This window comes from Bidens hawaiensis, unplaced genomic scaffold (assembly GCF_021521415.1).
Source record: "Bidens hawaiensis isolate Kalapana, Puna unplaced genomic scaffold, B.hawaiensis_p1.1 tig00038076_1, whole genome shotgun sequence".
NCBI lineage: Eukaryota > Viridiplantae > Streptophyta > Magnoliopsida > Asterales > Asteraceae > Bidens > Bidens hawaiensis.
In genome coordinates, this window is record NW_027505523.1 from 104,170 (window position 1) to 118,769 (window position 14,600).

Sequence of the window (14,600 nt, forward strand, 5' to 3'; positions counted from 1 at the left end):
ATCTAAGCAGGTAGTTCCTAATGCATCATCTAGATAACAAAACCCTAACTTATATCAGCAATAAATCCAATCGCATCATCGATTACAGTAACGTAAAGCAAATAACAAATGAATTTTTCAGCTCAGAAACCTAAATGTCAATTCATCAACAGATCTAATCATATAACGAAATCAATCAATGAATCGATTACTAAAAACAACGAATTAGAAGCATCAATTAGAGGGTAAAAGAAGGATTTACCGGATAGATAACGGCTGAACAACTGAAATTGAAGATGAGCTCTAAAACCCTAGAGAGAGCTGCTGGGTACAATGATTTACAACCTTGAAACCCTATTTCTCAAAATGAGGGCTTTTTATAGCAAACGTTGAATTTGGGCCACAATCTATTTCTTTAGCCCAATTCACTTGTCAACAGACGTTTATTTTGCCCAGTTATTCACTTATTTTGGATGTGGAACTAGAATTCGGTTTTTTTTATAACGTTTGATCAACAAAGTAAAGATTCGGGTCGGGTAAGAACCGGTTCCAGATCCGGAACAGGTTCTTTGAGGAAATGCAACATGGTTCGGGTAGTGCTTGTCCGAAACCGGGTTTTATGCTTAGGTCTACTAGATAGTGGATTGGTTTAAAACATTATGTGGGTAAGGGGCATGTACAATATGAGGTGGCACCGACATGATTACTTGAAAGGCCGAAAGATACTTGTAAACATTTTTTAATTTTTATTTTCTTTGTTCAATGAGTGTAACTTAAACAAGCTAGCAAATGATTAACCGACTGTTATGTTAAATAGATCAACTTACTAGCTTTCTATAAAACCATGTGTAGTGGATGGAGCCCCTATGGGTGTGTTTTGTGCCATGGGACGCCACGACACCATAGAGGCTTTTTGGATAAAAGGGGTGTAGTGGATTAAAATTAAAACAAATACATTAAAATAAATCACTATTACTAAAAATAAATCTCGTCAAGCTTATATTTTTTAATAATTTTATCCTTTTTTATTTCAGCTGGCCTCCGGGCATGTCCGGTAAGGTGGTCGCTCGGTTCTCGCAAAAAAAACGAGATCTTTATCCATTTCATGTCGTTCAATACATCGGCGAGCACCTTGTTGGAATCAGAATTTTGTTGCATCACTTGAAGTCATGTAAATCGGTGAATTGGCTATACATTTCGTTGAATTCTTCTTTAACTTCCACACTCGCCCCTATTGACGACGACCCCGCCGATTTCCTCTTTCCACGATTTCATTGAGGCAACTCCGCATACTCATCATCGTTATTACCGACTTTGTCGTCGTTTAAGTCTATGTTTCGAGTATCGGACTACGATGTTTCTGGATCAATCAAGGACAAGGTTTTGGACCTTTTTGCTCGTCGCCTACTTTCGGACCCAGCGGGAGGTACAACATTCCACTTAGGGTGATAACGGAGATGATTCCAACAATTCATATATATAAAGTTCCCCCGAACACTTTGGTACTCAATCAACGTCGCGGCAATGATCTCAGTATCACTGGCACCACTAACCCACGATTTAAAACCCCGATTGTAGACCCCTTAAAAGAGTTTGCATTTGGCGCATATATCGGACCATTTTCTCGATATAGAATCTGTCTTTCGGTATTTATCGCCTTCGCACATTTCCTTGAAAAAAATATCATGAACTTTGTCCCAAAATATGCCTATTTTTTGGAAGTTGGCTACAAAAAAAAAATAAAAAACATATTAGTAGCCGTTAATATTTTGTTTAAGGAAAAATTAATACATAAATAAAAAAATTATTAAGCACTTACAACATTCGGGATCTTACGAGACCGCGGTCCACGAGTGTGAAAGGGTCAAATACTCATCGTGGGTTCATAGTTGTGTTGTTTTCTTAGTACGAGGCTCGATCATGACTTCTTTTTATGTGATTGTCCTCGTTCAGCTTTGCTCGATCCGACTTTTTCATATTTGCTCGAACCGGGTGTGTCTACGGTTCATCTTGAAACACCGGGTTGGGTTGCTTCTCCGGCACCGTCTCGTCTTGTGTCACCAGGAAGTTCAAATGAGTTGGTGGGTTAAAAACACCAGCTTGTACGTTGGTCGAAATTAAAACCGGCCAGGAAGTTGAGGGTTGGTTGACTCGCTTAGGCGCTGTTCGGTTGAGTCGGTTATGTAGTGTTCAGTTGGGTGGTGTTCGTGCGTTGGTTGGTTTCAAATTATCCAAAACCGAACATGAAAAGTTTTATTGTTGTAATTTTGGTAGAGAATGAAATAATGAGTTGTGTTCTAAAAATTTTGATATGTTTGATTATATAGAGGATGAAGTTTAATAAATAAATTGTCCTTTTTTTTAATTTCTAACCGCTAACAACGGCTATATTGACAAGAGCAACCCCAAGTCGACGCATTGTGAAAAGTCCCCCCCCCCCAAAGTGGCCCGGGGGACAGTGTTCCCCAGTGCTTTGAAAGGGGAGAGGGGGGGGGGAGCGCCCCACTATGCTGGTCTATTGGTCTAATGAATTTTGTAAACGTTAATATTAATACTTTTTACAGTAAAAGAATATAGCTAATTACCGTTTTATAATTTGTTAAATATAATTATTATAATCCTTCATTTAAATCCAACTAGCAAACAGCCTGCTGGTATACATGGATACCAACTTATACCAGGCCAAAATATCACAATATTAATGAGCACATTCGGTATCCATGTTTTTCACAAAAGCTTCATACACTCAACTCAAAAGTGTGCAAACTGTCACCTTTGAATCCCTTGGTAGAGTGACACAAAACATACTCCAAAAGCTCAAAAATAGTTTAACCGGAAGCTAACTTATAAAAACAATCTTTAAATCTTGAAATAATGACCGAGCACAAAGTTTTTGACTGTTTGTTTGAAATTTCGGTTGAAGGGTAATCGTGTAGCAGAAATGCACTCTTCGCTTGTACACCGATGATAACTATGAAGCTGGTTTGGTTTTGGTTTTGGTTTTGCCACATCTGCACTATGTGTCAACTTCCTGAATCTGACCAACTGTGGCAACATGGTATATAGATTATTATGATAATAATACTGTTTGTGACTTTGTGTCATAACATGGATTCACTATTTATGGAAAAATGATAAAAAAAAAAAAAAAAAGAAAGTGTTTGCCGGTCAACCGGGCCGGCCCATAATGAATTAATGACCCGTACTAAAATATCAGTTTCAAACCCCCCCCCCCCCCCGGGGTTGATCGCATACCCATCCCGCCCGCACAACTCGTTTTCCACCTCTACCAAAGGCCAAAGTGGCAAATAACTATATAAGAGAAAAGAAGTTACACCTGCAAGATCAACAGCTAAGTTTGCTTGAGTATCTGCATCAGAGTTCAAGTCCTGAAAATAGGAAAAAACTTAAAACAAGTTATAAAGGTTAATAACAAAATCCCTGCATCAGTTACATGAGAAAATTTAAACATTTTTTCATGTTTTTCGGATGTTCCATAAAATATTGTTGCATTCCCATTTATGCTAAAATTTCTATGTTACAGTTAGTTATTTCAACAATAAAATATTTGGCCTATACTTAACAAATTACAAAAGAAATATATTAAAAAGGTTTCAAATTTCATAATCGTTTATGCTTCAAATAAATCATCATAAGTAGACAAAAGAATATAATAAATTAATGGCCGTGTGGAAAAGTGTGATGTTACCCTTAAGACATGATCGATCTGGAAACAAATGAATTTATCCTTTAGTTTCTTTGCTTCTTCATACAACTTGCTAATATTCTGATTTTTCACTTTCCATAAACCTTGAACCTGTACCATAAATATTATTATAGTATAACACTAATCCAAGATGCAACATTATTAATTTGAAATACAAAAGATACACACCTGCATGCAAACGAGTTTGGAATCGCCTAAAACACGTATACTTGTAAACCCTTTGCTAAGAGCATATCTTAACCCTAGAATACAAGCTCGATACTCAGCAACATTATTCGTTGCAATACCCAATCCCTCACGCAATCTACAAATCTATATACATAAAAAAAGGTAGATCTATTATTAAGTATCAAAACAAAAGAAAAAACTCTAAGTATACATTTGCTGGGATGTTCTTCAGGTCTATTTATGAGTTATACAGGCTATTAAATTTTGAAATTTTTATAACGAAATTCAAATTCAAACAGAATCAAGTTTAAAAACAGATTCAAGTCAACCGAATTACAAAACATAACTTCTCTATATAATTGTAAAACAATAAAAGTTATTAATTCAAATTCAGACATTCTGGTCGAATAAGTTTAAAAATTCAAATTCGAATTGTCATACCAAATTTCCATCATCAGTTCTTAAAACAGCTCCTGCTCCAGCCTGCCCGGGATTTCCTTTAGACGCACCATCAAACTCAAGTACACAAGTACGCTGTAATATAATTATTATGCACCAAAATCTAACAGCATTAGAAATATGATAATAATTTAGTTCGTGCATACATCACATATCACTAATAGTACTCACCGTATTAGTTAGAGGTTGGGTTGCAAGATGCTCCAACTTAGGAATCTTCCTTGTAGGATCACTTGAAATAGGTGTCAACGCAAAGGCTTCCTACAAGTTATTTACAAAAAACATTAGCGATACAAAATAATAATCATTTGCAACAATACAATATTGCACTTAACTTACCCCATCCTGAAATTTTCGTTTGGACAAATGATCACTCGATGGCTCACCTAATGCAAAATGTGGTTGCTGCAGAGAAGGTTGCCACTTTATTGTTTTACACAAATAATATATGTCAAATGTCTTTTTAGTTTTACCTGGAAAGGACATGGCACAAGATTCCCGAATATCTCTTCTGTTAAATCTGAAGCCTTGATTGAATAAAGTGCATTTTTAAGCCCACAAGAAATCATATATTCTTCAGCTTCTTTTGGCATGCTGTTACCTTTATACACACTAACAGGTGGATCACAAACCTATCAGGGTCACACAGATGCAGACGATATGTTAAGTTTGTTTGTTTGTTGGTTATATGTAAAACACACGAATGGTATATGAATTGTTAAAACTAAATCATACCGAGGATCCAACTTGAGCCTGACAATCACTTAAGTTCTTGTACACACCAACAAGATCGCCTTTACGTACGACAAAGAAAGCATTCTTATCTTCTCCCAACATCTTCTTCGATTTAGAGTCTGGTTTATTGGTCTTGGATGAGTCTGATTTCTTGGTCTTGGATTTACTAGCACTCGCGGCTTTACGCGTAGAGTAACAACAAGCTTGAAACCTTGTTAAAAGAAATCCATTTTTTGCGGTGATGCTAGCAGAATGATGATCAATCCTAATAGTTCTTCTAAATGATAAACTGGTGAGTCCACTAGACAAACATCTTGCAACAAGATTGCTAGTTGTCCTTGCAAATAAAGCTGATGAACACGCATTAAATAAAGAGTTCATTACAAAGTAGCTTCTCCAAAAGTCCTCTCCATACTTTCTGTAACAAGAAGTTCTTATTCTCACTAATTAGCATATTCTCCTTTTGTTATTATTATTCAGAACAAGAAAATACAATGCAGATTGCTAAAAATGATAAATCTAACTAGCAGAGTCGTGCTTGCGGGTGACGGGTGCAATCCAACCCAACCCAACCCAACCCAAACCGAAATTTTGACACAACCAAGAACACAACTGAACCCAAAAATCGTGTCAGACATTAACACAGCACGCATACTCACAGGTTGACCCGAACACAGCCCGTTTGATCCGAAAGTTAAAATTTTATCTTTTTTCACATATTAATACTTTAAATTTACATTTTTACAACAAAAAATACAAATGCATGTAGAAAAGTTGCATTTTAAATAAAAAAAATCTTATGTGAAATTCCTTTTTAGGTTTAAATTTTCATATTAGGTACCAACCAATTTAATTCATTACATAAAACATTTTAGAAAACCAAAATAAAAAATAAGCGTGGCAAGCCACACAAACAATACCAATAACTTTGTGGTTACTCACCATGACTCTTTCAATATTATTAAGAACGAAAACCACACTTTAACTTTACAATTACCCTAGACCATCTATTTACATCACTAGAAAAACTATACGAACCCTACCCAAATACATCTCACAAAGATTAAATCCAGGACCATTTAGCTAAAGGGTCGGGCAGGTGGGTTGAGCCCGAAACATAATCAATTTCAATTGTAGGTGTAAATGGATTTGGGATAAGAAAGGTTTGAAGCATAACGAAACGAATAAATATATAAAATAAATAAAAAACATAGCGGAGAGAGAGAGAGAATGATACCACCAGCGACGATCGGAGATGGCGTTAAGGGTTTTGTGACTAATCGGACCTTTCTTTTCTTACTTGTAAGCTTAGTAAGTTTCAGGGTTTTGTTGTTATTGTATTTAAGTCGGTAAGGGGGTCCGTGGGTGTAGAGGTGCACAAATTGGGTTTTTGAAAATCCGGGTTCGTGTATTGGGTAATCGGGTATTGGTAATACCCGGGTCGGGTTTGGGTCCAGGTATTGTCTCTAAAAAACATACCCTATGCATCGGGTTCGGGTCAGGTATAGAACCGGGTATTCTAAAACTAGGTATTTGAATACCCTATTTCCGGGTATTGAAAAAACCCTATTTTTGGGATTTTTTGGGGGTTTTCTCCGGGTTTTTTTGGGTATAGATTGGATTTTTTTTTAAGAGTTACAATTTTTAGTGGTATATTTGGGTATTTGTTAGGTATTTTTCGAGTAATTTCAGGTATAGATCGGGTATTTAAAAAACCCGGTTCCAGGTATGGAACTAGTTCCGGGTTTCAGGTATTACCGGGTATAAATTGGGCCCGGTTCTGGGTACGGGTTTTGGTACTAAAATGCATACCCTATCTGTACCTTACGGGTAGGGTTGGGTACTGGTTCGGATATTAAAAAAACCGGTTCCGGGTATTTTTTTCGGGTCCGGTTCCGGGTTCAGGTTTTTTGTGCACCTCTAGTTGGGTGGGTGTGTGCTCACTTCGGCTTGGCCTAAAACTGCAAGTTTGCTTCATTTTTTTTGAGCTAATGTCAATTTTCGTCCCTGTGGTTTGCTACTTTCGTCACTTCAGTCCAAAGTTTGAAATTTTGTTAATTTAGTCCTTATAGTTTTAAACATTAGCCAATTACGTCCTCTCGTCTAACGGCATCCAACTATGCTGTTAGTTTAAGGGGTCTTTCTCCTGTTTATATTTAGTTAATGGTCAGTTTCATCCTTGTGGTTTGATACTTTTGCTACTTCAATCCAAATTTTGAAAATTTTTCAATTTTATGTTTAATTTATTCAAAATTTTTTTTTGTCTATAGCCCTTAAGAGCATAATCCAAGCCCAAAACCATCGAGCATCGACCAAAACAGGTTTACGTTTACTCTGTTGATAACAATAATCATACCCCCCTCGTATTTAGTTTCTAGACATTTTCTAAACTCTCCCCCATGGTGGAATTCATTGGTAAAGTGGTCAAGGTAATTCCCTAAAACTAGGGGTGCTCACGGTCCGGTTTTTAGGTCAAACCGTCAGTAATGGTTTTCGATTTTTGTAAACCAAAACCGAACCGTTGAACTCTTGAACCGAACCAAACCAAACCGTTAATAACGGTTTGGTCCGGTTTGGTTTCGCGGTTTGGTCTTGTTCGGTCTTTATACAATATGTCCAAAATAATTCATGATATGTAAATATTGTACAAGTCACAATAATTTATATAATTTAACAAACAACTTATTTTTACTTTTTTAGGATCTCATTAAGAAAATAAAAGGCCAATTAAATAAAAGCCAATTAAAGTTTGTTGCATTTTTATTTGTGCTTAGCCCACTTTTTTTTTATTATTTGTCAATATTTAGTAGTGTATATGTATACACATATATATTATGAAATATTTAAAAAATACATATAAATAAATCATATAGTCCGGTCCGGTTTTATACGGTTGGTTTTCGGTTCAAACCGTAAACCAAACCGTTCACTAAGGTTTAGAAATTTTCAAACCAACCGACCAAGAGTAAAGAAAAAAAACCAACCGCGAAACCAAACCGATGGTCGATTTGGGCGGTTTTGCGGTTTCGAACCGAACCATGAACACCTACCTAAAACCGTACTATACCGATAAAACTAAAGTCGTTTCTTTGGTTAATGCATAATAGTTACGATTTAGAGATTAACATATTGTAGCAAACATCTTGGTCGAAATCACATCAGGAGGTCGAATATCCCGCATTTCCATATTTGCTCAAGAAATCGATACACTAGATCGCATATGTGTTCTTCAAATCGTGGTATTGTTCTTGAATTCTTCATATCGACTACAATTCTAGGGTTGAATTCGACGAATTCAAGAACAATACCACGATTTGAAGAACACACATACGATTTAGTGCATCAATTTCTTGAGCAAACATGGAAATGCGGGATACTCGACCTCCTGATATTAATTTCGACCCAAATGTTTGCTACGATATGTTAATCTCTAAACCCTAACTATTAGGCATTAATCAGAGAAACGTTTTTAGTTTTTTCGGTATAATTCGGTTTTAGGGAATTACCCTAACCACTTTACCAATGAATTCCATCATGGACTGAAGTTGCAAAAAAAAAAAACTTAATAAATTAAATATAAAATTGACAAATTTCAAACTTTGAACTGAAGTAGCAAAAATATCAAATCACAGGGACGAAACTAACCATTAACTAAATATAAACAGGAGAAATACAAAAATAACCCTAAAACTAACGGCATAGTTGGATGCCACTAGACGGGGGGACGTAATTGGCTAATGTTTAAAACTATAAGGACTAAATTGACAAATTTTCAAACTTTGGATTGAAGTGGCGAAAGTAGCAAACCACAGGGACGAAAATGGCTATTAACTCTTTTTTTTTTTAGAATTTTGGAAACTTGTTCGGTTTTGGTTTGTTTGAATATATGGCTATTCAAAAAGTTTATGGTTCACGGCTCGTTCGTAAAAACCTCGAATCTAAAAGAGACGGATTGAATCGGCTCAATTTCTAAATGAGCCGAGCTCAAGCCAGAGTTGGCTCGGCTAGTTGCTTGTTTATATTATACCCTAAATTTTAATATATAGCAATAATAGCATACCAAAATTGGAAAAAAAAATAAAAATAAATACATGTATTATGCCCAAGCTTTAAACATTATTAAAATAGAGCAAAAATAAAACCATAATGTTATAAATTCTCTAGTTTATAAATTTTATAAAAAATATTGATGTTAATAATTGTATTTTTGTTGTTATATATCAGAGCATGCTGGGATTGAGTTTGAAAAAATGCTTATTGGTATATTGGTGTTTTCAAAAAGCCAATAAGTTAGCATGTGTTTGGCAATCACATAAATCTTTTTTATTTTTGTTTTTTGAAATGGTTAAAAAGCAATTTTCTAAAAGCCCAAAATCCTGACTTTTTAAAAAAGCGTATGAGCCAAAAAATATTTTTCAAACTCAATCCCAAACATGCTCTCAATATCTAAAAACATAAACAAATAAAAGTTAAAAAAAAAAAAGCTAGCAAGCTCGAGCTTTAAATGAGTCGAGCTCGAACTTGATTTTTCAACTCGATAAAAAGTTAACGAGTCGAGCTCAGGCCAGCTGGTTTAAGCTTTGGCTCGGCTCGATTACAGCTCTAGCCAAGACCGAGCGACGGGCCTTTCTATTTATCCATTTGAGCTTGAAAACTTTGGGAAAAAAATGTAACTCAAAATAATGAATTTTGAACTAAGTTGTTTTGTTAACTAATAACTAATTATTATACATTTTGACTTAAATACTTACTAAGTTCTTATAATCACTTAAAACAAATAAAAAATTTATAAGTTCAGTTTGTTTTTCCTGTTTTTATTACATGCAAAACTAAAAATCAACTGCAAGTTCACTTTTTACAAAAACATAAAACTAAAACGTCGATTTTTATTTATGTTTGGTTTTTCGTTAGTGGGAAAGTTCGAATTTGACTGGAAACATATAAAAGTTAAATGTAATCTATGTTAGAAGAACCTGTTCTTTTTAACAAACAAATATTAATTCATAATAAATGATAAGCTATGTAGGATTTAAATTCACATACATATTTATGTATATAGAAAATGTCTAGCATAAAGTTAATTTCGATCAGAAAACTGTGTAAAAGTTAACTATAATTAAATATCATGTTACAACTGGTAACATGCATGAAGTGATCATTTCACCATTGTGTTGTATTTTATTTTTAATTATTTGATTAAAATAAATATGATCATATCATTATCCCATTAATCATATTCTGTACTTTGATCTACTTGATTTTTAGTTATTAGCAGACTAAAATTATATAATTGAGTCATCATTTGGTAAGATTTATTTTACCTAACATAGCAACCCATTAAAGTTTAAACCTTTTTTCCAACTCAACAGCCACACCAACCTAACAACCTACCCACCCACCAACCAAGACTTTTACAAGTTACAAGAACATAAGGGCATTTGTAATGTAAAAGCCCATAATATCTACCAAGAATACATGTTTTTTGAGGCTTTAAAAAGTTAGCCTACCAAGGTTTTATCAAGTTTGGTTGAGTTGTAATTGGATGCCCTAACAGCCAAATATAATCGCTGAACTATAGAACTTGTTCTATTACACAAAATACTTGTTACATGACATACATAAGAACATAAAAGGCATTCTAGTTCTACAATGACTACAACATACTAGCTCATTAAACGCACACCATTTGACCATTTTCTTGTTCCCGCTCGCGCCTCTTTAAGATCAATCTTACTCGGTTATATAACATATGATCAGTTTGCGTTTAACTAACGGTGTGACTATGGTTTTTGCTAATTTTCGTTCCACTCTTTCCAGTCATTATCAACGTGATCTTGAGCCCATTTAACCGCAGCTCGAGCAGCTTGTGGCCCTCCCGGTAATTCACTCTCGTTTATAGTATCCGCCATCTCCCAAAAAGGATCAACTAGCAGAGTTCCCGGGCCACCATATTCCTCATTCATGAACTTGGCAAATATCTATTTACAAACCCAGCTCAAATATTAGTTTTAGATGCAAAATTCACTTAAAGATAGGACTATGAACACCGAACTGTTCGGCGGGAAGTTCGTTTATGTTTGTCCATTTAATAAATGAACGAACTTGAACAAAGAATTTCGTACAATTAACTATAAGAATGAGCACAAACATCGGCCATGTTCAATCAATTGTGTTCGTCTAAGTACACTTATATTCGTTAATGTTTGCCTATTAAAGGTGTTTAATACTTTTTTATAACTTTTCTAATTTTATCATATAGATTTAAGGAAAACTAGTAACTATAAAACAAAGATATATGTGATTAATTTATATGTAAAATTAATATGAAACGCCAACACAAACTTGGTAGTTGGTAGCAGAGTGAACCGTTGACACTGAGCATACTTGATTAGCAAATCCAAATTAAAAATTGTTTGTGTTTGTTTGTTTATGCTCATGAACCGTTCACGAACAAGTTCATTTCCTTAATGAACGATCACGTCCAAAAAATTTCATTCGGTTAACTGTTGGTGAACCACTCCTTTGTTCGATAAAAGATAAACGGACGAACAAGAACAAGGCTTTGCTTGGTTTGGTTCAGTTTTAGCAAATATGTGGATGAGTGATTAATGATACCTCAGTACAGATTTCGACTACTTGATCAACAGAATCTTCAAACACGTCTTTCTTCGACAGCTTCTCGATTAAATGATCCCTAAACTTCTCGGTTTCCTAAATGTTTAACACACACAGACATTTCATCAAACACTTGGCGGGCATTCCTTCAAATCATTCAAACAAATCACAAAATTAAAACTGGGTATGCTTACAGCTTCAGAAAATTCAGGAATTGGGTCTGGGAATTTGTATTCAGCAGCTCTAACGATTAGGGTTTTAGTGTTTCTTGTGGTAGTATGTGAAGGGTTTATGAGTTTATGGAGACTGGATTGTTTAGTGGAAGAGTTAATTGGGTAATGAAAGATGGGAATTGAAACCTGTTTAATGGAAGAAGAAAGTGGAATTGAGGAGATTATTAGAGAAGAAGAAGAAGCAGCAGCCATCTCTGTAACTGTGTATTGTATTATCCACAAAAAAACGAGAGGGAAAATGAATAGGGTTTTAGAATTTTGGATTTAGCATCTCCTTTTTTTAAATTAAGAAAGAAAAAAGAGTTATCGGGTGGGGTCTTAGCAAGTTAGCGAAAGCATGTAAACGAGCCGAGCTGTTCACGAGTTACTTGGGTTCAGATCAATAAAAGTTCAAAATTTGCCGAGTGTTATCGGGCCCACGCTAAGATTAAGCTCGTTTAGTATTGTTGTTAGAGGTGCACAATCGGGTTTTTCAAATACCCGGGTTCGGGTACGGCCGTGTATTGGTAATACCCGGGTCGGGTTCGGTCCGGGTATTGTCTCTAAAAACCATACCCTATGCATCGGGTTCGGGTATGGTATGAAACCGGGTATTCTAAAACCGGGTATATGAATACCCTATTTTCGGGTATTGAAAAAACCCTATTTTTGGGTTTTTTGGGGGTTTTTTCCGGGTTTTTTTGGATATAGATTGGAATTTTTAAGGGGTTACAATTTTTAGGGGTATCTTCGGGTACTTTTCAGGTATTTTTCGGGTAATTTCGAGTATAGATCGAGTATTTGAAAAATCCGGTTTCGGGTATTGGAAAAACCCGGTTCCGGGTATGTAACCGGTTCCAGGTTTCGGGTATTACTGGGTGTCACACCCCGCCTTTGGGCCCAGGCGTGTGACTCACAGTTGGTACCACTTTTGTCAATTTATCAAAGTTTGCAGCGAAAAATGTTAATTTAAAATATTTATTTTTATAACATAGGGAATTAAATACGCTTCTTCGTTTTACAAAATTAGCTGAGCCACCAGCTGCATACTATGCCTAGTGATCTTCTATCTCCACTGGCATATTTACCACTATTCCTTACTCCTGGTTACCTGAAAACAGTTCGAAAATATGTCAGCTATATGCTGATGAACACGCAGACTTGATAAAAGGTTTTCACAATTCGTAATGACACAACACCAATAGCATTCAACGACTCAGTGGGTCTCAATCCCATCTTATCGAAACTAAACATATGCACAAACCACATAATCGGACTTCACTCGCCCTAGAGACAGTCACTTGCCTCATGGTTAGTATGTCAGTAGTGTGCCCACTACAGTACATATATGTAAGGATCCAGACACATGTGTATTTTAGCCTGAGTGTTTAGTTTTACCTTGTATCAAAATGTTTTAGAGGATTTGAACCAACCCTCATGCAAATACTTTCATAACTCTTTACATATGGATAACAGTCCATAGGTTATAAGAGTAAATATCTTTTATCAAAAGACAGTACATAGACGTATTCACGTCGAAAACATATACTATAAAAAGGTTGAGCGTATTCACCTTTTGATACATCAATGTATCTCACTGACAAATGCTTGTTCTTTATCTCGGACCTATAGTATGAGATAACATTCTATAAATAACTAGATCTATGATCTAGCTTTAGACTTTTAGTCTATTTGCATAACCCTTACCTTGATATCCATATCATTTTATAGAACATTTATGTAGCGTTTGGTATGCAGCAATGACAGGAGGAATGGAATGATTCATTACGTGGGAATGAAAAACGTGATGTTTGGTTGCTCAATGGAATGGAATCATCCATTACACATGGAATCCCATTCCATCAAAACCATTCCTTCCACCCCCTTCTTTTTTTTCATTCCATTCCTCATTCACCATATTTTCTCAACAACTCCACCACTTAACAACAACCAAGCACCACTATATCACCACCACCACCACCTGACCGCCACTACCAACACCGTCGCCACCATCACCACCACCACCTTACCACCAGCGCTACCGCCCCGCCGCCGCCACCACCACCTTACAACCAGCATTACCACCGCCACCGTCGTCTCAACCATCGTTGCAGTAACCACCACAACCGTTGTCATCGCCTCCGCTTGGCCATCACCACCACCACCATTTTCGCTGCTTGACCACCACCTGATCGCTACCATCGTTGTCGCCACCTTACCATCGCCATCACTACCAATGCTACCACTACTTAACCACCGCGACCCTCCACCACCACCGTCGCCATCGCCACCACCATTTTTGTCACCGGAGCTACCACCACCGTCACCAATGTAGTTTTTTTTTATTTTGGTAAAAAAATATATTGAGATAGGAATGTTTTTATTACTTTATTTCATTCCTATAATTTTTTTTATACCAAACAACATAAAGTAATAATTCATTTCATTCTTATAGGTAATGATCCATTCTATTCCCTTGTCTATTCCATTCCTTCTCTCATTCCATTCCCTCTTCATTCCATTACCTTCAACCAAACATACCCTTATATGCTACGTTTCTTCATCATGAAGAAACGTATATATCAAATTTCTTCTTTCATAAGAAACATCTTTATAATATAAAGAACAACATTTCATCTATAATCTTATCTTATGAAAGCTTATATTTCACTTACTTATTTGATCAAGATATAGACTATATCCCC

The 14,600-nt window shown here is 35.8% G+C and overlaps 2 protein-coding genes across 3 annotated transcripts; both read right to left on the reverse strand.

The window, feature by feature from the left end:
• Positions 1 to 2,713: 2,713 nt before the first annotated feature.
• On the reverse strand, positions 2,714 to 5,201 carry LOC143613715 (uncharacterized). 2 transcript variants are annotated; one of them, XM_077087355.1, is made up of 10 exons: positions 5,069 to 5,201; positions 4,807 to 4,965; positions 4,673 to 4,738; positions 4,505 to 4,594; positions 4,316 to 4,408; positions 3,875 to 4,018; positions 3,689 to 3,796; positions 3,317 to 3,368; positions 2,989 to 3,024; positions 2,714 to 2,932 (listed from the first exon to the last, which is right to left on the reverse strand). In XM_077087355.1, exons 1-9 carry the CDS (start codon positions 5,168 to 5,170, stop codon positions 2,996 to 2,998), a joined length of 843 nt encoding a protein of 280 aa, XP_076943470.1. In that variant the 5' UTR covers positions 5,171 to 5,201; the 3' UTR covers positions 2,714 to 2,932; positions 2,989 to 2,995. The 2 variants fall into 2 exon arrangements, with proteins under 2 accessions (XP_076943470.1, XP_076943469.1); XM_077087354.1 differs by having other exon boundaries at positions 2,714 to 3,024.
• A 5,416-nt stretch (positions 5,202 to 10,617) lies between these two features.
• On the reverse strand, positions 10,618 to 12,141 carry LOC143613716 (protein PLASTID REDOX INSENSITIVE 2, chloroplastic-like). Its single transcript, XM_077087356.1, has 3 exons — positions 11,878 to 12,141; positions 11,684 to 11,779; positions 10,618 to 11,046 (listed from the first exon to the last, which is right to left on the reverse strand). The coding sequence occupies exons 1-3, from the start codon at positions 12,106 to 12,108 to the stop codon at positions 10,861 to 10,863; spliced, it is 513 nt and encodes a 170-aa protein (XP_076943471.1). The 5' UTR covers positions 12,109 to 12,141; the 3' UTR covers positions 10,618 to 10,860.
• Between the last annotated feature and the right edge of the window lie 2,459 nt (positions 12,142 to 14,600).